This window comes from Cyrtonyx montezumae, unplaced genomic scaffold (assembly GCF_038088225.1).
Source record: "Cyrtonyx montezumae isolate F1298 unplaced genomic scaffold, pur_monq_1.0 scaffold_24, whole genome shotgun sequence".
Classification (NCBI taxonomy): Eukaryota; Metazoa; Chordata; class Aves; order Galliformes; family Odontophoridae; genus Cyrtonyx; species Cyrtonyx montezumae.
In genome coordinates this window covers 3,706,772-3,730,474 of record NW_027071981.1, presented here as the reverse complement: position 1 = coordinate 3,730,474, position 23,703 = coordinate 3,706,772, and the positions used below count along the sequence as shown (strand labels likewise).

Genomic DNA, 23,703 nt, shown 5'->3' with positions numbered 1-23,703 from the left:
AGAACAAAGGGGAATGGCTTTAAAAGAAATTCAGGTTAGACATTAGGAAGAAGTGCTTCAGTCAGAGGGCAGTGAGGCCCTGGCACTGCTGCCCAGAGAGCTGTGGGTGCTCCATCCCTGGAGGTGCCCAAGGCCAGGTTGGATGGGCCCTGGGCAGCCTGAGCTGATGTGGGGAAGCCAGCTCACAACAGAGTTGGAAGCAGGTGGTCTTTAAGGTCCCTTCCAGCCAAAGCCACTCTATGATTTATGAGGGAGCATCTCCAAGTTCACACACCAGGAGACATGTGGCCCATCTCCTGCGAGTAAGAGCTATGAACCTGAGCCAACTCACACAGGCAGTGCTGAGCAACTAAACAGAAAGCATGGGGAATGCTCTAAGACAACAGTAAATACACCACCGTCACATGCTGGAGCTTTCAAGGAGAGCTGCTGCTAAAGCAGCACACATTTCTAATAACACAAGTTTCTAGTACTTACTTCACAAATCTTTTCCAATGAAGGGACAAAGAAATCATCGCAGACAATTGCCAAAGCATAAAACATATACATGGCCTGAAAAAGAAAAAAAAGAGATTGTTGAGTCTGGAGACCGTCAAGCAAAGAAACTGAACTAACTGCAGTATCCCAGTTCATCTTAGGTTTGTCTTAGTATGCACTTAAAAAAAAATTCTCTTGCAAGAAGACTTTGGGGAGCTCTGTGGGATTTAACAGAAAGATCATGACGTATTTAACCAAAAGTTCTATCAAGCTCTAAGGGACTGTCAGCACTTTATCATCATTAAAAAGACTTCTTTTGAAAAACAAAATATCTCTGGATATTGCCAAGCTGCCCTTAGCTTATTCCTCTGCTGTATAGTGCAAAGCTTTTCTCTGATCACACTGTGAAAGCCTGCATTCTCAAGGAGCACCTTTTGAAATGCTAGTGCTCTGAAACAGTGGAAAGGATCTTATTTTCTGCACCCCATCTGGGACGAACAAAGTTTTAAACCTAAGCTTCTGTGAAACAGGGAAAGTGGGAGAGGGCAACTGAAGAGCTGTGTGAGAGGTCAGAGCTCACCCCCTGCAGCACTCCTTGGCATGAGATACACAGCATATCTATTATACTTGGCATCACTGTGAGCAACCAGAAAATGATCCATCTGCATAAGCTGCTAAAAAACTGTCACAGGGAGATGCTACGATACCACCTCTGATCTCATTCCTAACAGATTATGCTATCAGCAAGCGTTTATCTATTGCTGTATGGATGTAAAAACACAAGCCTATGAGAGATCCTTCGATTCTAGGCATTGAAATTCGATTCTAGGCATGTAAACAGAGTGGTGAAGCCCAGGACATAAGACTGGAACTGCAGCGGCTGCACACAAGCCAGCTGTGTCTGGAACAAGGGCTATGAAGGGCTGCGTGCAGTGAAGCAGGAGAGAGGAGCACCTGAGCTCCTTCCTCCATTTCCTTCCACGAGCTTGCTGCTCACAGCCTTCCACCACAGCAGCTCACACTCCTGCACATTTCCATGCACTGTGTCCACACTGCACTGCACGCCACAGGATCACCACTGTTCCCAGTGCACATGGGTCTTGATTTTTCAGTGTTTTTCAAGACAGAGCTGCCCAACTGTAAAACTACTTCCAGTAAGTAATGGGAGCTGAGAGAAGTGGCCAATGTTTGTAGGAAAACGGTCTCTCAATCCTATTGATTTGGACCTTCAGAATATAAACAGTGGCTATAGGATGTCCCATCTCTGCCTCATTTTGGACGGTCCGCTCTGTGCTCCCATGTGTAACTTCAGATCCTACAACAAACCCAGGCTGCTCAGCTGCTGACAGTGTTCTAGCTGAGGCATGTACTGGCTCTGCTGGAAATTCCCTGTTACAAATAAACACTATTTTCTAAAAAGCCCATTAATTCCTTCTGTCTTCTCTCACTTCCCTCAACAAAAAGAAATAAATATTCCCAGCAAAGACAAGAAGCAGTGTTCACCTCCCCGTGGCTTTTGCCTTGCCACAGCTCCTGGCTTATGATGACAACTCTGCTCAACTGGAGTTAACAAGAAAGTAAAATGTGAGCAGGTATCTGAGAACCACAAAAATTGCATTCAGACCACGAGCTTGTCCTTACTGATCAGGTTCCTGCAGATTGAACTGCTGTCTGTGTGCATGTCTGCATGCATCCCTACCTGGAGGCACAACACTGAAACAACACACCTGGCCCTCCAGCTCTGGTGTTTCAAGTTTATCACTGAAGCTCTGGTGGCAGGAGTATATCAGGGTATACTCTGCTGGGAGAGAAACAGCAATAAGAATATCTCCAGGTCTTTGTTCTTATTATAATTAAGATAGTAATTTCATCACCATGGGTGGTTTTGGCACCACCTTGAAGATTTGGTGCTGGATTGTTACTTAGGTAAAAGGAAGCAAGTGCCTCACAAACCTTGAGCATCACAGAACAACCAGAAGCAAGCTAGGAGAATGAGGTGGCCAAATTTCACTGAAATACAATGGATAGAAGGTACCCAACGTCAGCTTGGATTTTTTAATCTGCTAATCACATAAATCTGCAGTGGGTCACGCTGACATTTTCCCTTCCCAAATGCACAGTAATGCCTTTCAAGAATGCTAATCCGTACAGCATCATCTTTAGGAATTGAGCATGTTCTCTCTATTTGCCATAATCTACAGTCACAGAGCACTGGGCATCATGTGGTTGCTGGGGAATCCTGCAATCTGTTACAGTTGTGGAAGCCAAGTTCTCCTGAAGCGAGACAGAAAACAGCTGAAAAAAGAAAGAAGAAAAAAAGCACACGTTCAGATCAAGTCCTCAAGATCAAAGGCCCACAGCCTTTGTCTCCTCTGTGCTCTCACTATTTCTTCAGCTCACCCAAAGCTGCTATATCCTACACAGTGTGCAGACAGCTTCAGCATAGGCAGACATCAGATGCAAGATGTGAACATGAAGAAACTGGACTATGCCTTTGCATGCCTTCCCTTTGAAGGTGCTGGTGAACACCACTGCTGCTGTGCATGCTGAAAGCCCTGAACCAAAGCCTGCTAAGTCAGGATGATGACTATGGGTTACTTCAGCAAATTTTACACCATGCCGACTTACAGGCCTGAGGGTTTGTTTTTAATGATGTAACTGTTGTCACAATTCAGGTTCTGGCTCGGAGTTTTGCTTAATTTATCTGGCTTGAGTTAAGTACAGTATAAAGAGTTCAAATCCATGGAGTATCTGCTTAGAAAACAACACGGTTCACAAGCTAAAACACTGGCAACTATCCTTGGCAAGTAAACACATGAGGACAATGTTACTTCACTGAAAGTGTTTTTTTGTTTGTTTTTACTCAAACCAAACAAAATAAGGTTTGGGCCAGCAGGAACACGCTCAAAAGATATAATTTTATGTCAAATCAGACTTGTAAAGATAGAACACAGACATCACTCCAGGCTATTTTTGTGAGCTAAGAAGGAAGAGAACCAGCAACAGGGCAAGCAAGTATGTCCCAAGTGTTCAACGTGGGCAAAAGCAGGCAGTGTGACTTCACAGCCAATTAAGGGGTTGAAGCTTCCAAGTTCAGCTGTGCATCACTTAGCTGCATTCAGCTAAATGGAAGACACAACTTACTGAAAAGATGCCTTCTCCCCCAGTAGGACAAGTGGAACCAAGTACAGGCTGCCCAGGGCACAACCAACCTGGCCTTGGGCACCCACAGCTCTCTGAGATAGACTCTTCCTGCATCATATCTCATCCGCTTAGCTCTCATCTGAGCCCCCGGTAAGCGCAAGCTTTGTCAGCCACATGCCAAGTCATCTTCCAGCTGAAGGACAGACTGATGTTAGCTTCATTCTCTAACCCTCCCCACGTAGCTGGGATCCCAGAAACCAGCTCAACTTCACAGCCAGCACCAACAGCCACTGCCCTACCACCATGACTTCCCTTCCACTATGTATAACGGATTCTGAAAAGACAAGAGTGGATTTCCAGCCCAGAGCAGCGTTAAGTCAAAGGACAGCTGAATGCATTTTCCTGATGCAGCGCAAAATTGGTAGTATGAAGTGCAGGACCCACACCTACAAGGCTCAGATGCATGCCTACCTTTCTACTCACAAGCCCCTTCACGTGAGACAAAGACACCATAACTGAGAGATATTCATCTCTACACTTTCATTTTGGGAAATCTACTTTATATCACATTAACCTTCACAAAATAACCAGGACAGCTTATAAAGATTTGACCTACATAAAGAGCTATTTTGCATTTCACGTTTTCTGGCAGCTTGTCTGCAAAAAAACAAAAACAAAACAAATGTATCTGGACGTAATTCTTGTTCATATTTTTCCTGTCATCTAATGATTGAGCCGAATTTAGGATCACTTTAGCTACAGATCTAGAGATTACTCTGAAATGGACTAACACTCAATCTTGCTAAAGGAATTGGGTCTAACAGGAAACGCTGTACGCAGACTTTGACTCTTCTTGCAGCTCACATCCTGCAGAAATATCAGCTGCTTGGATGAGCTAAGCATTACCATGTTTTTTCATTACTCCACCAACGGGTCCTGCATTTCCCTGCGAAAGAACACATAGGATTACAGAATTGTAGGGGTTGGAAGGGACCTCTAGAGATCACTGAATCCAACCCCCTGCCAAAGCAGCTCCCTAGCCCAGGTTGCACAGGTAGGCATCCAGGCAGGTCTTGAATGTTAGTGTGGTACTCAAGAAGTTCATTTAATTAGCTCACTTTACATGAAATTTGCTTGTCAATCTGACCTGCCTCACTTCCAAGTCAACAACTCATCATAAATGATGCACACATCATCTCAAATCATAGTGAATCACTGAAAACATGGCAACTGAGCACAGGGCTCTCCTTAATTCTGACTGCACACAAAGCCAGCTAGAAGCCCAGCTACGTACTGACACACCTGTATCACATACAGTGAGTAAAATAAGCATGTTTAGGGCACTGCAGTAACAAGACACTGGGCTTCCAGGGAGCCCTCCACAACACCCACGCCCTGGATCCTTCTCAACCAAACACCTCAAATCAGTGATTTAGCAGGGATGTTGCTGCTCATGACAACTCTCCCTCTCCTCAGAAATGGCCTGAAAATAATTAGTAGCTGTGAAGCAATCAGTTGATGAGCTACAAAGAACTTTCCAAGGGAAAATTAACCGTTATAGTTCCAAACCTGCCATGTATATTCAGAGGCCCACTTTTTGTTTGAACTGAAGTGCTTTCAGCTCAGGCATTTCTGCTGACTAAAACTATCGCTGAACTGCTCCTGCCTAGTTTCTCTTAGGATTTTAAAGTGTTTCAGGGGTTACTATTGTCTTTGTGAAGATTACATTAAGTAATCCATCACAGCCTCACTGCGGGATCTGATTGAGTGCGTTTCCATTTTCACTGTCATTAAACAGTAGGCAGAAGATGCCATGGGAACACCCTGAAAAGCTCTCACTTGCACCACCCCAAACATGCACAGTTTTATAGTGATAGGAAAAGTAGGAATGGCTTTAAACTAAGACAGGGGAGATTTAGATTGGATGTTAGGGGGTAATTCTTCACTCAGAGAGCAGTGAGGCCCAGAGAGCTGTGGGTGCCCCATCCCTGGAGGCACCCAAGGCCAGGTTGGATGGGCAGCCTGAGCTGGTGGGGAGCAGCCAGCCCAAGGCAGGGGGTTGTGAGGGCTTTAAAACCCCTTCCAACCCAAGGCATTCTATGATTCTATGAAATTCCCACTTCAGAGCATTTGCCCTCTGGTTCTTAAGTTTCTGATAAACAAGCTTTACCTTGATGTCTTTCAGAAATCAACATCAAAACGGTGGCAAAGGGGAGACAGGAGAAAGAGAACAAGATTTTACTAAAACGAATAAAAAGAGTTCAGCATAAAGTCCCTTTGATTCTACAGCAGTCTCCTCAAACCTGCAGAGAGTACTGACTTTGTGTCTACATCTTTTCCTACAAAGTGTATTTCCATACATGGCTCTAATTTCATCAGACATTTGGTAACTGAAACACTGGAGGGGGAAATCAGTATTAGAGATTGATCACCTCCAATACAATGACAACTCCTTTCCATTGGACAGAAGCAGCAGGTTGCTAAAAGCTGACAGTTGTCTTTTTAATAAGTATCAGTTCTCTCTTTGCCAACAGGTTACAGTTATTCTGCGTTAAGAGGAGACAAAGCTTTTGCCACTGCTCTTTCTGCTTGCTAGGGCACACACCAGGCCAGACCAGGACCAAAAGCAGCAGCGCCTAGGGAACTTTCCTGAGGATATTCAAACTAAAAGAGGGGAGATTTAGGTTGGAGATGAGAAAAAAGTCTTTTATAGTGAGGGTGGTGAGGCACTGGCACAGGTTGTCCAGAGAGGTGGTGGTATCCATCCCTGCAGACTGCCAAGGTCAGGCTGGACGGGGCTCTGAGCACTGATGGAGCTGTGGGTGTCCCTACACAGTGCAGGGGGTTGGAGTGGGTGGCCTTTAAGGGTCCCTTCCAACACAAATGATTCTATGGTTCTATCCTATGACTGGTGAAGTTCAAGGCTCGGAGTGGAAAGACACTGGGAAACATCTCAGTAAATGGTTTGCCATTGAAGCCCTCAGCAGCTGAGGGCGGGCTGTGCTTCTGTTGGGACAGCAGATGCTCATATCTAGTTCTTGGTAAAAGAACATGTTTTTCTTTTTCCATCCGAAGTGGGCACTTCACCTTCAATTTTCAGTCCTCAAAAATCTGCTTTGATGCATGTTAACGTATGTTCAGCTTATTCAAAACTGACAAAGAAAAAACAACCCTCCAATGAAATAAAACACCAGAATGGTGGAAAAATAAACTATCTTGAGAGCAATTATGAAGTGCAAATCATAACTTGAAGTAGACTGGAAAACAGCCCAACTTACGGTTAACACAGTCAACCTGATGAGAATATTGTGTGATTCCATTGTTACTAATACTGAAAAAATACAGTCCATATTTTGCCTCTTTTAAGGAGCCTGGAAAAGCACACATGGAGGCATGGATTCCACCGAGGTTAAGAATGACTGTAGCAATTCATATTTTAAATGGTCTCATTCTAAACATATTCCTGTAACTCAGATCTTTCTTAAAAATAGTTTTTGTGTTGAAATCTAAGAAACATGAGTTTACAAGGCAGCAGCATGCTGTTACAATCATCATATTCTGCAGAGACTGGCTGCACAAGACTTGTTTTTCATATACAGAGCTGAAATTAACTACATGCAGTTAAACCCTTCCTTAAAAGCCTCTCATAACACTTCTTGCATCACCCACAGTAGAGGTACAAGGGGACAAACTTTCCAAAACTATATTATGTGGTTCACACATTCCCTGCACAGATCAGGAGCAATTGGATGTGACCAAGCATGACCTTTCCCTCTCAAAATAGAAAAAACTGTTCGTTTGAGGCAATGAGAACCACACAAGAGACAAATTATCAGCATCTGGTTTGCAAAACAACAATCAAAACCCATTTAATGAGAGTCCTATAGTGCACAGCTGATGTGGGACCTCAGGCAGGAGTAACCCAACCTGGAGCCACCATCTTATCTCAGGTGGGGAAGCTAATGACCCTCTGAAGATGTCTTTCTTTCCACTAACTGCAGAGCAGCTCAGGGTGACTTGTGTTGGAAGGCATGACTGTGAGAGATGATTTATATGGATTTTTAGGAGTATTCTTGCTAAGAAACCCAGCTCAGGCTCAGGATTCATTTTTCAAAACATCTCAAAGCTAAACGCTCCCATAGAACCGTGGAAGCCTTTGGCTTGCCAAAATCAATAGTGATGTTACTCAGTAATTTACTGTAGCCATTCAGCTGAAACAAAATCATAACAGAGCACTCGCATTACATGATGCAATACAATCTAATTTATACTTAAAAAGAAATCATGAAGGCACATAGCTAATGATAAAGCAAGTATTTTCTTTGCTGCTTAAGAATGAATTCTCCTCCTTGACAAGTTGGCAGCCCTTCTTAAATGAAGACATAAAAAAAAAAAAAAGGACTGTCTTCATCATCCACCCAACAGAAGTTGAAAAATGGATGTGGAGGAGATGTGCTTCCTTCTTTCTGTGTTGTTACTGCAGCTCCATGTGTAGTCTTGTAAAAGTGTCTAGTGAACTGAGACAGGGTTAATGTTTGTCACCACTACCCTGAATGCTGACCTTGCTAAGCACCCCTTTCACACTGACTTGTTTTTGGGGTATAGAACGCAAATCCAAGCTGAAAACTACATTGTGTTCTGACTACTAAGAGTTTTAAAACTGCATCTATTATAATCTTCCTGGTGCATTTCTGAACTTTGAGGATCAACATTGTCTAGAATTCCCCAACAAATCCACGACCACTGCACAGCTGGACAGTGCACAGCTATGATCCCTTTTCTAATCTATTTAAGAAGAAAAGCTCACTTCAGCAACTTAAATACCTGGAGTAATTCTTGACATCCAAGTTAGAGACCTACTAGAGAATTTTCCAGTTAGATTATAATACCACTTAAGCATTGCATACTTATTTCTTCTACAGGCACCATCCTTGTCAGGAAGAACTAGAACCTTTGCAGCACCCTTCCAGGCCCACTGAGCTAGGCTGGCATCTTGGTCTCACCACTCACTGAGACAATGCTTACTTATCCCTCAGTGCTGGGGGAAACCTTGGCCCTTTGAGTCTTAAACCAGAAAAAAAACAAACTCTCTCTCTGGCTCTTGCATATTTTGATCAAGGGCTTTTTTTTGTCCTGTTGTGTAACTCATCATGCATTAACATGATACTCAGATTAGTCACTAAAACTCACTCTCAGCCATGACTGAGAACAGAAGGGGAATGTCTGCGTGCAAGAACAGAAAACTCTGTGGGTAGGAAGCAGTATCAACTGTCAGTGAACATACTGAATCCAGTCCAAACCGATAGGAAAAGAAACAGTGTCACAAAACTTACACAGATGACATGCAGGATGACAGCTCCATGCCTCCTGTCCTCATTCGTGAAGATATCATTGGGGAATTCATGGAGAGCTGCAAAAAAAGAGAAAAAAATGCCCAGATGCTTTACCACGTTCTCAAAACTGCTAAGTGTACCATTAAGTAATATAATGAAAAAGCCTCAATGTTCCATGGGGCAGCAGCCCTACAACAACCATCCCGTGGGCCCCCATGCAGAGTCTCTTTGTGCTACCTAGGGATCAGCTTAGATAACTTGTCCTCTGTCAATCAGATATCTTGCTTACTGTGTAATTTGCTTCCTTGGCAACCGTAAGCTGTGTACCCAGAGACATCTTGGAGAGAGCAGATAAACCCCAAGGACACACATCATTCTTTCAGAGAAGTCTGAGGGGAAATAGCATATCCACATAGATGCCAACAGGTCACTCCCAGAAAGCATTTCTAGCTTATGGTTTTGTACCTGGAAACGGATGGGATGGGTAAAAGTAGAGGACAGGTGCTAGAAATACTCCAAATAAATCTCAATGAGCCTCCAACTAACACAGCACTGATCCCTATCCACAGCTACAGCAGGGCTCTGCATCTCAGCCTTACCCCTCTGCTGCTTTTACCTGAATGATGATACATGTAACATCCTGCTGTATTGCTAAGAAATGGGGTTGGCTCTCTGATCCCTCACAAAATAAGTGCAGAGAGTTGCAATTAGCACCACAGGAAAGCAGCACCTGTCTAATCTGAATGCATGCTGGCTTGATTCCTTCCCCCTCATCTGCACACACAAAATGCGTACTTTGAAGAGGCTGCCCACAGCTGCTGGTGTTTGGAGACATGCTATGACAGAAGTCGTTTCCGCTGCGGGCACAAGGGGATGTCACGTGCCATTTAAGCCCATACTTTGCTTTTCCTGACAGCGTGGCCCCGAAGGACTGCGCATTTTGTTCCTCTCTACAGCTATGTTTCCCACGCTGTAAGAGCAAAGCCTTCCCTCTGACCCTTCCTCTTGACTTCTCAGCACCAAGTGCTCCAGCATTATTCTGCAAGTAACATTCACTGGGCCCTGGAAACACTGAACGCTCTCCACATGAGCAACAATGTCCTCCCAGTGCTGCTCCCAACAGCAGGCACTTAGCAGCAAACTCCTTTCAGCTGTTCTAACTTCTTTCCCTGCCTGGGTGTCTCTTTATTGTCCCTCATTGAGTGAGCAATACCAAGATGCTGGAATTTCCCCTATAGTTCCTAGGATAACTTGCTGCATTAGCTAAGGCCTGAAGAAGGATGCAATCCAAGACAGTGGAGAACAGAGGGTGAGTGCCATGCCATGTACAGAGGAAGAGCTCTTGCACTTCACCCATTTTTTAGCTTTACTAAAGATCACTTGTGCATTTCAGATCAAAATGAATCCCTTCTACCTTTAAATTTCACCCTGACTCCTCAGAGAGGTCCTCAACATGAACAAGACCCTTGATGTATGGCAGCAGGGATGCACAGGAGGGCTTCACAAAGACACGTCAGATATTTAGAAAAAAAGGCAAGTGTGCAAAAGCCTTTGGGCTAAGTGGGAAGGCTTAGGATTACCATGAAGACCTGTGAGATGTAACCCTACGTACACAGATAGGGAAAGGTCAGTCCTGAAGCCCACAGTTTAAAAGAACACATACCTGAAGTGCTGGAAGCAAGTTTTCTATAGAGCTGCTATGCTCTTTGCCACAATAACCAGTAAGACTTCCTATTTCCTCTGCTTACTCCTGTGCTCACTCAAAGATGATCGCTTAGCTTGCGTAAGGCTGTCAAACCCACGTCCTTGCCTCAGCTGCAAAACCCTCAAGACAACAGCTATGTTCCACATCTGCAAGGGCTGTGTTCAAGGACTCCCGTGGCAAGGCCTGCATACCTCCCCAACAGCAGTTCTTTCCCTGCAGCAAACTCCAAGTCATTACTGCTCTGAATGAAGGATATCTGCTCTGAATGAAGGATGTAAGTGCTCACTCTGCAGTTATGCTGTAGGATTCAGGCAGGATCTGTGCTCTAATTAGCTGCAGAAAGAGCATCTGTTGGCAGAACTGAACCATGAAGAAACTTCATGCAGAAACAATTATTTCAAATAACAATGCGATAGAGCAGGAGAAAAAAAAACAACAATGCCCAAATCAGACACTACTTGCTTCACTCATAATCAGCGGATCCTATATCCAACCTCATTATTCCACCCACAAATTTAGGCTAACTGTTGAGAACAAAAGGTTAACCATGCTCCTCTGCAATCCCATTATCAAGGCTCAAGGTTTCTGTTTTGATACAACTGCACTGCGAGATGACAGCCCCACTTGATGTAATCTCTAGAGGTTCTTTATTTTATTTCAATCACTAAGATAAGTTGAAGGCCTTCAAATCTTAAAAAGTAAATGCAACCATCTTCTTGTGACTGCAACCTCCCCAGGGCTCTACAACACCCTGCAGTCATCAGCTGCCCTTGGGTAGCTCAGGGAAGGGAAAAGTGGAAAGGGGAAAAGAAGGCAGCTCACACAGAATGCTAAGTGTGATAACTCTAATTCCTTCCACCTTCTGAAATTACAACATGGCATGATCTGCAAATGTGCAGAAGTACTTTTACCAGAAAGCACGTTATAAAAATGTACTTGTTTGCTGAGGATGCCATGACAGGCAACAAAGTAGGAAAGGTCCAGAAGATGACCCTCCATTGACTATCTGCTGGTGATACGGATGATAATCTAATTGAAAACTAGTTGAAAAGTCCAGCTTATGTAATCACTGTGTGTAACAGTCAGCATGGGCAGAAGAACTGATACATATACACTATTGCTTATACGTCTCTCTAGGCATCCTCCTAACAACGGTCCACCTTACCAAAGGACACAGTTTATTACTACAGTGGAAAATCAACTATATAAGCCCTTAACTCCTCTCTGAGGGAGAGAAACATGCCGTGACCTGTGCAGACACTGTAAGTGGCCCTCCACAAGCCTATCCAGTGCTGTGAGCAGACATGACCCATACAATCAGAGGACTCACAAAATTAATGGCATCATATGGGACCCTGAAAGTCACTGAAAGAGAACAAGGATCACAGTTTACCAACACTCCTGTACAGAAATGGGCCGAAGATCATAACATTGAATGGTGTTTCTGCTTAGCATGCAATCCCACCAGAGCAGGTCTTACAGAAAGTTATTTATAATGTCATTTTGAAAACACCACTTTGGGCTGACAATCAATGAAGAGGCAGGCAATATAACTGTATGAGGTATTAGAAAACTTAAAGGAAAGACCTCGGGAGAGCTTTATGCATACTACACACTATTAGGGCTTTTCCACTTCAGATACAGATTAAGGGAAGTGAAGAATGTATTAAGCTGAAAACTGGCACCGTGGACAACCTACTGCTCCCTGCCCCTGTTGGTCTTGAACCTGATAATCACGCAGTAGAACAGCCACGGGAGGTACAAATAGGACCAAAACAGCTCAGGCTCCTCAGGGAATGCTATTAGAAGAGGGAGGTTCTCTAACTCCTCAGGTGTTTGGCCCCTTAAAACACTTTTTGATTTTTATGGTACAAGGAACTCTTCAATAGAATAGAACTGTGAGCATAAATGGACAGCCAACCTTCAATGAAACAAATGTCAAAACAATGGATGAAGTCCGAATGTGGAATCATACATGACCTTGTTGCCTGATGGACCATCACAGTGTATGGAATAGAGTAGATTGGTTCTTACCTTTAATGAGGAGGGTAAGATACCTGGAGCCATACTGTATTAGGTGGAACTCTTCAACTGGAACTGATGTGAGGGTAACAGCTTTACCCAAAAGCTGGTCTAAGAATAGTAACGTATCCAAATTCTTGGATAAGGATCCTAATAAATCTTCCGTGCATGTGATACTATGGGGTACCCTGCGGGTTTGTGGTCAATATGGCTGGCTGTACTTACCCTTTAACTGTACTGGGCAACGCACTTGGGGATGGCTCTATGTACCTGGTAAAATACACTCCAAATTACCACAAACAACAACTAATTGGCAAATCTTTCTCACCAAACATTGATATAAATGAACTGCTTTGTCGTTCTATGCCATGGCTGTCTTCTCCCTACAAGCTGCAGTCACCAAGTACCTGCATTAGTTTATCACGCTGCAGCAACACTAAATATAACATAAGAACTGTTCCATAGAATGGCCTGGCATTAGACATACTGACTGCTGCCCACAGGGGTCCCTGTGCAATCATTAACAGTAACTGTTGTGCATATTCTCAATGTTTCCAGAAATGTAACTCACGTGACACAGATAAAGATCCAAATTACTCAAAACGAACAACTAACAAATGATCCTGTCCCTACCTAGTTAGCCTCCACACCCTCACACTGGAGGAAATGGTTGTACAGTATTGTTCATTTTGTCTTATCTGCCCTATTAATTGCTGCTCACTCTATTGCAGATATGAGATTTGGATGCCATACACATTAGCTATCTTCAAATGAGCTATGTCAGTTCAAGCCATGAAGTGGTGGAGTGTGCAGCAAAATACAGATCCTCCCTAAAGGAGGCTTGTAGTTTACCCTGGCTTTCTCACCAGGTTCAAGTGCACTAGAGTCATAAAGTCTTGGAAATGACAGACTAACAAGCATCCAGGAAAACCAGCGTCCCACTATGCTAATCCAGAAAACAGCTCAACGATTTAATTTGTTCAGTGTACCCTCATTAAGAGGGATGTCTTTTTGTTAGATTAGCAGTTCTCTTTCCAAAGTCAAGTAATCAGTATAACAGTTGAAAAGAGCATGCAATATAATTGGATAACCTTTGTTGCAAAGTTGTTGCAAGTCATTTAAAGATAAACTACTTTCATTTACTCAAATGCTTTATTACATTTCTGGCTGTTAACTGGATTATAAGGCACTTGAAGACAGTCTGCCAATTAGGTTGCATGCATGGCTTTTGGTAATAAACTGAAAAGCAAGTGCAGGGAGGATGTTCTGGCATTCTGAGTGTTTCTTGGTAATTCTAATTTGAATTGCTCAATAAAAAAGCTAAAGTAACAGTTTTCTTCTAATGGTCACTTCTACATGTTCAGTCTTGAGCTGGAAAAAAAAAAAAATCAAGCTGCTTTTTCCTGGCTTTCACATCATTATCATGAGTAAAGCTCCAGCAATTGGAATTTAATTAGCAATTCCATAGATGATTAAATGGAAAAAGAACACAGCTAACTCCCACAGCTCTGCTGCCTACAAAGCAGCAACTGAGCAAGAAGTAGCTACGCCAGGTTTGTTACAGACACAAGCAAGCAACGTATCCCTGCACTGCATCCAAGGAAAGCACTTTTTTTACATAAGTGGTCTCCAACCAAAGGCTCCATTTACTACTTTTATCTGTACCACTACGTACCAGTTTTCCCATCACAGAAACCCACACTGACATCCAGGTCTGAGTCACCCACACACAAGGAAACCCACAGCAGGGTCGAATAGGAGGCCCTGCACAAGGACAGCCAGCACCTGTGGCTTTCCATTGCACAGCAAGATTCATCTGTCAGGGGCAAGATAGTATGTGAAAACCAAATGCTTCTGTTCAGGAAATTGCCCTCACCATGCACCAAACCATTGCAAAGGAAACATGGGGGAGTGTGTTTTCAGCCACATGCAGAATGGCTTGCTAACACACAGGCATATACTTCACACTCCCTCCTGCAGCTGCTAAGAAATTTGTCTCTTAGCAGACAGATCCAGAAAAGCCAGACGTTTCATCAAGAGTCTGAGCTTGTTCAAGGAGACTCAAGTGCACCTAAGGTAAAAGCACACAGAAAAAAGAAAACCAGAGTAAAAATAGAATGGGCTGATAGCTCTGGGAAGGAGATGGGGAATCCTAGCCATCCCTTTCAGGCACAGCAGCAACATCTAGATCTCTCTCAGGTTCAGTTTCCCACCCCATGCTGTAATGAAATGTACCTTCTTAGCTGAGAAAAATCTCATGTACTCATCGCTCCAAGACATTGTCTGAACACAAATGTTCTTAGTGGCTTAGACTTGAATACATGCAATTACAAAATAATTTATGCCAACTTGGAATCTGCTGCATTTTTATGAGATGCATCAGGTGCAGATGAGTACAGATAAGAGGAGAGCTCTGCAATACACAGGAGCTCCTTTCTGAAAAGAAATAAAGGGTGCCTCTGCAACACCACTCCAACAACAGCTGCCCTATTTAGCTAGTATAGAAGCACATAGTTTGTTATTTTGCCTAAAAGAGCACTCAGAGGACACGGGCAGATTTTGCCGGGCTTATTTTGATTGCACCAGAAAAACAAAAATCAACTCTGAAACTAAGCTAAAAATTTCTGCCTAACTGACCCTGCAGAATTCACAGGCATTTGGCAAACTGCAGAAGAGTAAGGGCTTCAAAACTCAGCACTTCCACCAGCACGCCCTGTTTGGTCACAGGGCACATCGTAAGTTCTGCTCTTTGGCATTGGTGGGAGAGCTGGAGAAGCAGAGGATGTTGCTGCATAGCAGCTTCTGCCAATCTGAACTTGAGAGCTTGGGGACAAAGCCCCCATCATGGTGCACCCAAGCACAGAGCAGCAGCAGACCCACAGGGATATTGCCCTACATGCTTCCCCTCCAGACTCAGAGGAAAATTTTGTACCCAGGCTTGATAGGGGAAACTTATTTTAGACATAATAGAATGAGCTGGAATAAATTCTTGTCTTTTTATTCTAAATCACTGTGCACTTCATTAAAACTGGAACCCTATTCAGCATTGGCATTAGCTGACTTACAAAACGCTCCGCATTTCCACTCTGCTCAGAGGATTTGCTGGCAAAATACAGATTTTGCCTGTCAGAGCTGAGCTCCTTTAAGGCAGCACACATGCTGTGTCAGGACAGATGCAAAAAGTAAATGCTGCTGCTTTCTTCTGTTGGGTATCAGCAGAAAAAGTAAGCCCTTCAAAAGTCTTTTCCATTCAGCTCCTTTCCCTCACCTATCTGAGGTTTCTAGCCCTGAAATGTGTTTCAGTGACACTCTCCATCATGATGGGGAACATGGTGCCCAGGGAAGATCCTAGGTGTCTATTGAAATGGCTCTACTGAAGGAAGTTCCCATCCTAACAGGCTGCCCAGAGAGCTGTGGGTGCCCCATCCCTGGAGGTGCCCAAAGCCAGGTTGGATGGACCCTGGGCAGCCTGAGCTGGTGGGGGGCACCCAGTCCATGGCAGGGGTTGGAACTGAATGAGCTTTAAGGTCTCTTCCAACCCAAGCTGTTCTACAATTTTATGTTCCTATCTCTCTGTAGCACACATTTCATGTCACAGCGAACCACTCCTGCTTTAGGAAAGAGGGAGCTACCAGCAGAACTGCTCCCAGGGCAGCTGAAATCAAGTAGATGGAATGGGACAAGGCCATTCAACAGGGATGAGAGGAATACATGGAAAAGTAACCTCCTATGGCTTTCCTCAAGGAAATCCATCCATCTATTTCTGCCAACTTTCCTTTCAATGTCTATTTGAATGGGAGATTAAAAAATAATAATAATAAAAAAATGGAGTGGAAGGAGCGCTTTTTGGCTTGTTTGTTAAAGAAAAACTTGTCTAGATCAACAGTTCACAAAGTTGCAGTACACATTTATTTTTAAACAAAGACTCTGTACTGCTGGTCAGAAACAGGGAAACTCATGGGAAACCTGCCATGGCTTTCACAGAAGCAGTACAAACAAGGATGCTCAGTCCAGGCAATCAATTAGCAAAAAAATAAACCTCTGAGAAATTCAAAACATCCCTTCATTTTTCCTCTCTATCCCCACAAATCTTTCATGGCCAAAGGCAAGTCGCATCAGAGCTAGATACTACAAACCCTATGCAGCCCAGCCTTCATTGGTATATGGGGTTCCCAGGATAATTACTGCGTCCTGCTTGTCTGCTTCCTTCCAAGGAGCTCTTTCTTCCCAGGTGGCTGCATGTCCCACCACGGGATAGAAGATAAGGCTCCAGAGAGTCACTGCTTGAAACAATTATGTGAGTGTGCTAGATTAGAGACCAATTAGAGTCACACTGGTCAGAAATAACGAGCACAAAGAAGGTCCTTAGCGACAGCAAGAAAAGAACTCTGACTGACCTCCAAGATCACCCAGTCCAACTACCATCAATCTATTAAACCACATTCAACAACATACAACATCTACATGTTTTTTCAACACCTCCAGGAACAGTGTTCTGTGACACAGCATGGATACTGACCTGATGCAAACAATTTGCCTTTCAATGATGCTCATGACCCACAGCTGCTCCTCTATAAGGGCTCTGCAAGGAAACCTGGACTCAAGGGGCAGCAGCGCAAGAGGATGGGATGATGCTGGAGGTGATGATTCAGAAAGGTTTAGAGCAGATAAGGTTCACTTCTATGTAAATATTGGTCTGGATATACTTCAGCATGGTCCATTGTAAGCTCTGAGTTACTGACTGAACTAGCCACATAGGATAAGAGGTCATAAAATGCACTGGCTGAAGAAGGGCTCCAGAAAATTCATCTGCCTGTGACTGTCACGGGGATCTTCCCCATCCTCATCACCTTGCTGACTCCACTGCCTTTCCCACAGCGAGGCACAGAGCGTTTCAAAGCTGAGATATTCTTCCAGTATCAGAAGCACTAATTTTATCAGGAGCCGTATTTTTGAGACCGCTACAAGCTGTGGGAAGGGCTGTGCTTTTCCAGAGTTCAGATCTCCCTGCGACGTAGCTGTATTGCAGTATTTCTTTCAGCAAGTTGGCACCTTCAAACTGGAAACAAGAGAGAATGACACCTTTATATTCTTTGTAATTGCAGGAAACCACACATGTACTGGCACAGGCTGAGCAGGGAGGTGGTAGAGTCACCACCCCTCGAGGTTTTCCAGGAAAGGGTAGATGCTGTGGAGTGACATGGCCTAAAGCCCGGGTTGATGGCCTATTGGTCTTTCCAACAATGATTTCACAGCTCCAGTTTTGCCTATTCTTGTGTCTTTCACCAAAGTCTCCTGTTTAAGCAGGAACGACAAAAAGACAAAGAGAAGACAACTCTCTCAGCTGTCTCCTGCTACTGTCTCAGACTTTTTTTTTAGTGGTTACCAAGTGCTAAAAGTCTCAGCCTTGTCCTTCCTCATTTATACACAAGGAGGAGACAGGGTCAGCAACAGCCTTGAGCCAAACATGACTTTGGATGTACTACTCCAGACGTGGCCTCACCAGGACAGAGGGGGAGGATCATCTCCCTCACCCTGCTGGCTGCGCTCTTTGTAACGCACCCCAGGGTACCATTGGCCTTCTTGGCCACTAGGACCCCTATATCCTTCTCTGCATGCTCCACCCCAGCAGATCAGCTCCTAACCTATACTGGTACATGTATTATCCCTCCCCACGTAGGAGGCAGGACCTTACACTTGCCCTCACTGAACCTCATCAGGCTCCTCTTCACCCAGCTCCCAGTCTGTCCAGGTCTTGCCCCAGACAGTGTTGGCTGTGTGGCACAGAGTCCAGCACCCACCCCAGCCCAGCAGCCCATGCTGCTTGCACCACCTGCCCCTACAACCCCAGGCAGAGATACCAGGCCTCCCCCATCTGCAGCTACTCTAGCACACCATCTTCCACCTCAGTGCCCTCCAGTACCACCCATACCTTAAACACAGCTTTGACCCAAGGATTCAGAGTTGGGTTTGAAATGGAGGGGATGTTTCTGCATGATTCAGAACACAAACTGCCTGTGGTCCACATCATCCTTCCACCATGGCTCCTTGTCACTCCAGCCAAAGGAAGGATGCTGCCTGCCTTGCATTTCACCCAGCCATCAGTCCCCAAGGACAGCCCAGTGCAGCTGCACAGCTGCCACACACTCCACTGTCCCCATGCTGTCACTGCAGGGATTTGAAGTCCACAAATGAATTTCAGCATTTAAACTGTCTGGGCGCATCTGCACAGCAACTTTAATACTCTTTAAGCTCCCTCAAATTTCTAAATGCTTAAAGCTATTACAATCTCTTTGTTATTTTACGTTAGGCATCCCATTAACTATTTTCTTACTTTGATGTAATCAGTGTTCTACATTATGTGGAGATTAATTCTGGACAATGAGGCCAAATGGCCTGTACTTTCTACAGATGGGCCAGCTTAGAGTAGAGGAACCCAGTGTGCGAGGCACAGCAGCTCATCTCAGCACAACAGCCACCATTCTTTCTTGTGCAGGGTTGTACAAACCAAACGACGTACAGCAGTTGCTCAGAGGCGATAGTCTTGGCCTTCATCTCTCCACCTCTCATCTCTGCTTCTCTGCCTCCACTCCACATGCTCTTTGAGGTGTAAGTTACACCAGCGCAGAGAGTAATTTATTCACCATGGTGCCAGCAGTTCGAGTGTACTCCATCTGCTTTTGAACCCATTCCTCCACAGAGTAAACATTTGCAAGGTTGATATGTGAGATCACCTCACAGAACAACCTTTTAGATGTGCTTCTTTCTGCTCTGGCTAATTTCTTGCCACCACAGAGCACATCTGCACAGGATGAAAGATGCTGTGTTTTTCCAAGTATAGGACCCCAAAACTTATTAAGATTTCTCCGTTAAGTTCACGTTCCAGGTACATAGGCTCTCTGCTCCCTTCCCCCTCTCAGTCAAAACAGAAGCAAAGCTATCATCTCATTTTTCCATCTCAACACCATCATCGGCTAGGTACTTACATGCTTAAGCGGGCTCACTTTAAATAATTATGTTCAGCAAATCAGAGGGAGTTACATACTTCAGACATCCATCTTTCTGCTCTCTGCATATAAAACTGGGACTAGATCTCCATTTCTAAAATGATGAACGTAACTAATACGTCTATAAGAGGGAAATTAGAGCAATCCTTTACTCTGATGGACTAACGCATGTGCATTAAAAGGGAGTTCTTGGGGATATAAACAAGCAGCATTCACTTGAATGAAAAAGATGATTGCAGCAATCTATCTTGCATCCCATGCCCAGCACTGGCAACTGCTGAAATAAACTGACATCAGCCGATGAAAACCCATCTGAAGAGGACCCAATTCCCATAAACGCATTCGCTATCCTGTGAAAAGGCATTTTTGTGACATCCATATATGCATTTGCATGCATACCCCCAAGAGAAATTTGTTTGCACTCATTGTAGAGAAGTTTGCAGCCTCTGCCTTTTAGGAAAAGCAGTTGAGGAGGGATTTCCAAGTGACAAAGCAACCAGTGCTGCTCCCACAGGTCCCTGCTGTGCTTTCATACCTGATGCCTGTTGTTTTGCTTTGTTTTCACAGATACCTGGAGGAATTAAGCACAGACTCCTCACAAATCAGAACAACATAGAGTACAGAGCTAACAGAGCCTGCTGTCTCCTCAAGACAGACTGAACTCTGCCTATGCACAATATCAACTCTACCAACGTCAAGACCACGCTTGCTGTTCCCTTCAGATTTCATCCCATCTTTTTCAATCTGTGCCTCCAGTTTTTCAGATATTTGAAGACCAGCAAACATACCAAGGGCCCTCAAAACTCCATGCCACCAGCACAGCCAACAGGCCTCAGTGCTAACAGCTGGATGACTATTTAATCCCATTCTTCAGCCACCACACTGTGAGGTTCACCACATCCAGGCTCAACTTCAAGCCTTCCGAGTTATCTAATTACTTTGTCACTAGTTCTCCCCATACTTCAGGCTGCGATTTGGCCATTTTTCTTCACATTACATGTATTAATCATGCGCTTGCCAATGGCCATTTTAGTGAAGACTGATATGCATGTCGTTCCAAGAAGCTCAATAAATCACATTCTAAAAACAGTCCAGGCTCCCATTTACAGAGATGAAGCAAAGCCCCTTGAGCCTCCAAACTGCAGCCTTCCACTGCTTCTACTTTGCTTCTGGTGAGAGGACAAAGCCAGACTTGTTGCAGGGACAACTAACCACATCTCAATGTTGGCTGTACAATCTGAGCAGTCATCACGTGAACACCACTGAAAACATTTGGATGTCTCCAGCAACGGTACACCTTACCCTGAGCTAGCTAAAAACTAGAGATGATCCCAGACAGAATTAGATGCAGTGAGCTACATTCATCCTCTGCTGATGGAAAGTAGCACGGCTCTGCTTGAATTAACAGCACTCCACCAATTAGCACAGAGGATCTGACTGACTTCAGTGGTCTGCTACAGACAGCAGCAGAAAGTCTATCATGATACTCTATCAGAATACTTCTCTGAAATGGAATGGTGAGAACAGCAAAAATGAAATCTCTGGCTCCGCAGCACAGCCTAGATAGAAGAGATGCTTTGTTTCCTATATCTCAACTTGAATTCACAGGAATAGGCTCCAGGGACTTCTGTCTCCTTTTCACATATCTACACACAGTGCTGTTCTTCAATCTTCTTCTCATTTTGTCTAGAAGAGCACCTTTAGAGGAGCTCTGTGCTGCTTAGGGGGACTCAGCCAGAAAGGGTGAGCCGCGAGAGCCCAGCTCCTGGAGAAATCCACCACCAACTCTGCTTTGAGCTGCCATCAGCTGGCACAACTGCACCCCAACCCACAGAGCAGCTGGAGCACACCAGGCTCTGCACCTCACTTTCCTCCTGTGCTTCACTTAGAGGTGTCACCTTTGCTCATCACTTTGTTCTAGGTGTTTTCTATGCAAAAAAGATGCATAAGACTTGGGTGTCTGGCTGCTGGTTAACTCTACTTGATGCACTCACTCAGCTGGAGGAGCACCAGAAAACCTGAAATCCAGCTGACGCATGAGAGCACAGCAGTGCTGTGACGGGTGCATTCACCTCCATGCACACGCTCACGTGTGTGTACTGATTTCCTGGCTGACAGTGAAATGCAAAACGACACGTTTCATTTAGCTGTCTACAAAAAGGGCTGACAAAGGCTACACACATGTATGCACAGACATATTTGTCTGTGTGCACACCTCCAATACTACATCTACCTTTATCTGTCCTGTCTAAGGGAGCCTAAGCATAAAGCAGGATCAACCCACTTAGTTTTATACAGGAATTATTAGGAAAAAGTGAACTAGCATAGCACATGTGCAAAGCAAAGCACACAGCAGGGTCTTCTGCAGGTACGTGCTCTGCTTTATAGTGGCAGACAGGCTTAGAGCCTAATCTCCGGCATAAAACTCATATCAGTCAATGCCATGATAATAACCATACATCAGAAAGACAACACTGGCTTTAAATAGGTACCAGCAGTTGCAGAAGACAAGGCACTTCCAGATCTCCATCTCCGAAGGGCCTTTTATCTCTCTCAGAAACTGAAAGCCCCTAAATATAGGACTACTATTAAAAATTCATGAGCTCCAGCAGCTATTTATCAAAGCCATGGAAATAGGATATTTCCATGATGGTGAATGGCTTGACAGTCATTACTAATAAGCAAATGCACACTTTATTACCATTTCAGAACAGAAAATTGCTAACGAAGTTCAAGGAACAGCATTATCACAAGGAGTTAGTGTTAGGTTTTGCTACAAAACACACATTATTTCTGCCATCTGGATGCCTCACACTTATTAGCTCTCAAGTGATGATACTCACGCCAGCTTCACAGAGATCTGGGCATTGCTTTGCAGAGCTGAGTATCACTGGGCACTCCTCTCCACTAACCAGGCAATACTTACAGTAACACAGCTTCTACAAACTCCCTAAAAGCTTTTCCCAGAGCACGGCCATGCTGCAGATGGATAAAGACTGCCACAGAGTCACAGTTGCTCAGTGGCAGAACCCACAGCAAGCGTGCAGCACCATTCTGCTAATTGCACAGCAGCAAACAAGCAGGGAATGAGTGCATGCTTCAGTCTCATGGCAGATGATAACGCAGCTAAGGATGCTGTCTTTGTTATCAAAGGCAGCTCCTTTTACCTCCATTTGCAGTCACCTACTTCAATAGCTTGACCTGAAAGGTTTAACCAGAAAACAGCCTTCCTTTTCATACAGGAGAGGTAAAAGAACAGTTCCTTTATCTGTGCTCTTAGTTTTTTTTGTCTCTTCTCTATACACAAAGCATCGAAAGTGTATAGATGCGATGTGGAAGAAACATCAGTGCCTGTGTACAGCTCAGTAAGACCACAAAGTCCCACACTGGCTGGAGTTGGCCAGCATGCCTGCAGATGGCCAAGCTCGAAGGATGGAGATGCCACAACCTCTCTGCAACATACCAAAGGAAGTACTTTGTCAAACATTTCTATTATGGCAAAAAGAACATTTTTCAGCCTTCTGAAATCCATCCTAGCAGAATGGGAAAAGCCAAACACATTTTGCTGCTTGTTTCTAAGTTTGAAAAATGAAACAAAGGAAAAGTCCTTTCTTGTTCATAAATAAATTTTACAGTCAATGCCACTTCTACCTTCCTTTTTTCCATCCTTCACAGCTTCCATACTGTGAATATTGTTCCAAAACAACATGCAAATGTTACCAAGAAACTTTATGTTCCAATAGCAATGGCTGTCATTTGAGACTTCATTTAAAATGATGCAGCCTTCTCCCTTGTAGGTATTTTGAGACATCCAAAGAACTCTTTGCAGACAACAAAAGCGTAGCACTACTCATAGAAATACTTCATTTTGGGGGATTATTCCCTCCAGGCACCTATATCCTTCTGAAGAAGGAACTGCTATGGGGAAGAACCTCAGCTGGCATAAATGAATCCCTCACTACAGACTTCAGGAGCTAGGGAAGAAAAGCTCTGGTCAATAGCTGTGTGACTCCCG

At 44.2% G+C, this 23,703-nt stretch overlaps 1 protein-coding gene across 2 annotated transcripts in view; it reads right to left on the bottom strand.

Annotated features, from left to right (window-relative positions):
- The window catches only part of SLC24A3 (solute carrier family 24 member 3), a 124,339-nt gene that overhangs the window by 38,531 nt on the left and 62,105 nt on the right, over positions 1–23,703 (bottom strand). For both annotated transcript variants that reach the window (XM_065739496.1, XM_065739497.1), the window contains exons 3-4: positions 8,955–9,031; positions 478–552 (exon numbers count right to left, since the gene is read on the bottom strand). In XM_065739496.1, the coding sequence (XP_065595568.1) occupies positions 478–552; positions 8,955–9,031 (152 nt within the window). The remainder of the gene's footprint in view (positions 1–477; positions 553–8,954; positions 9,032–23,703) is intronic.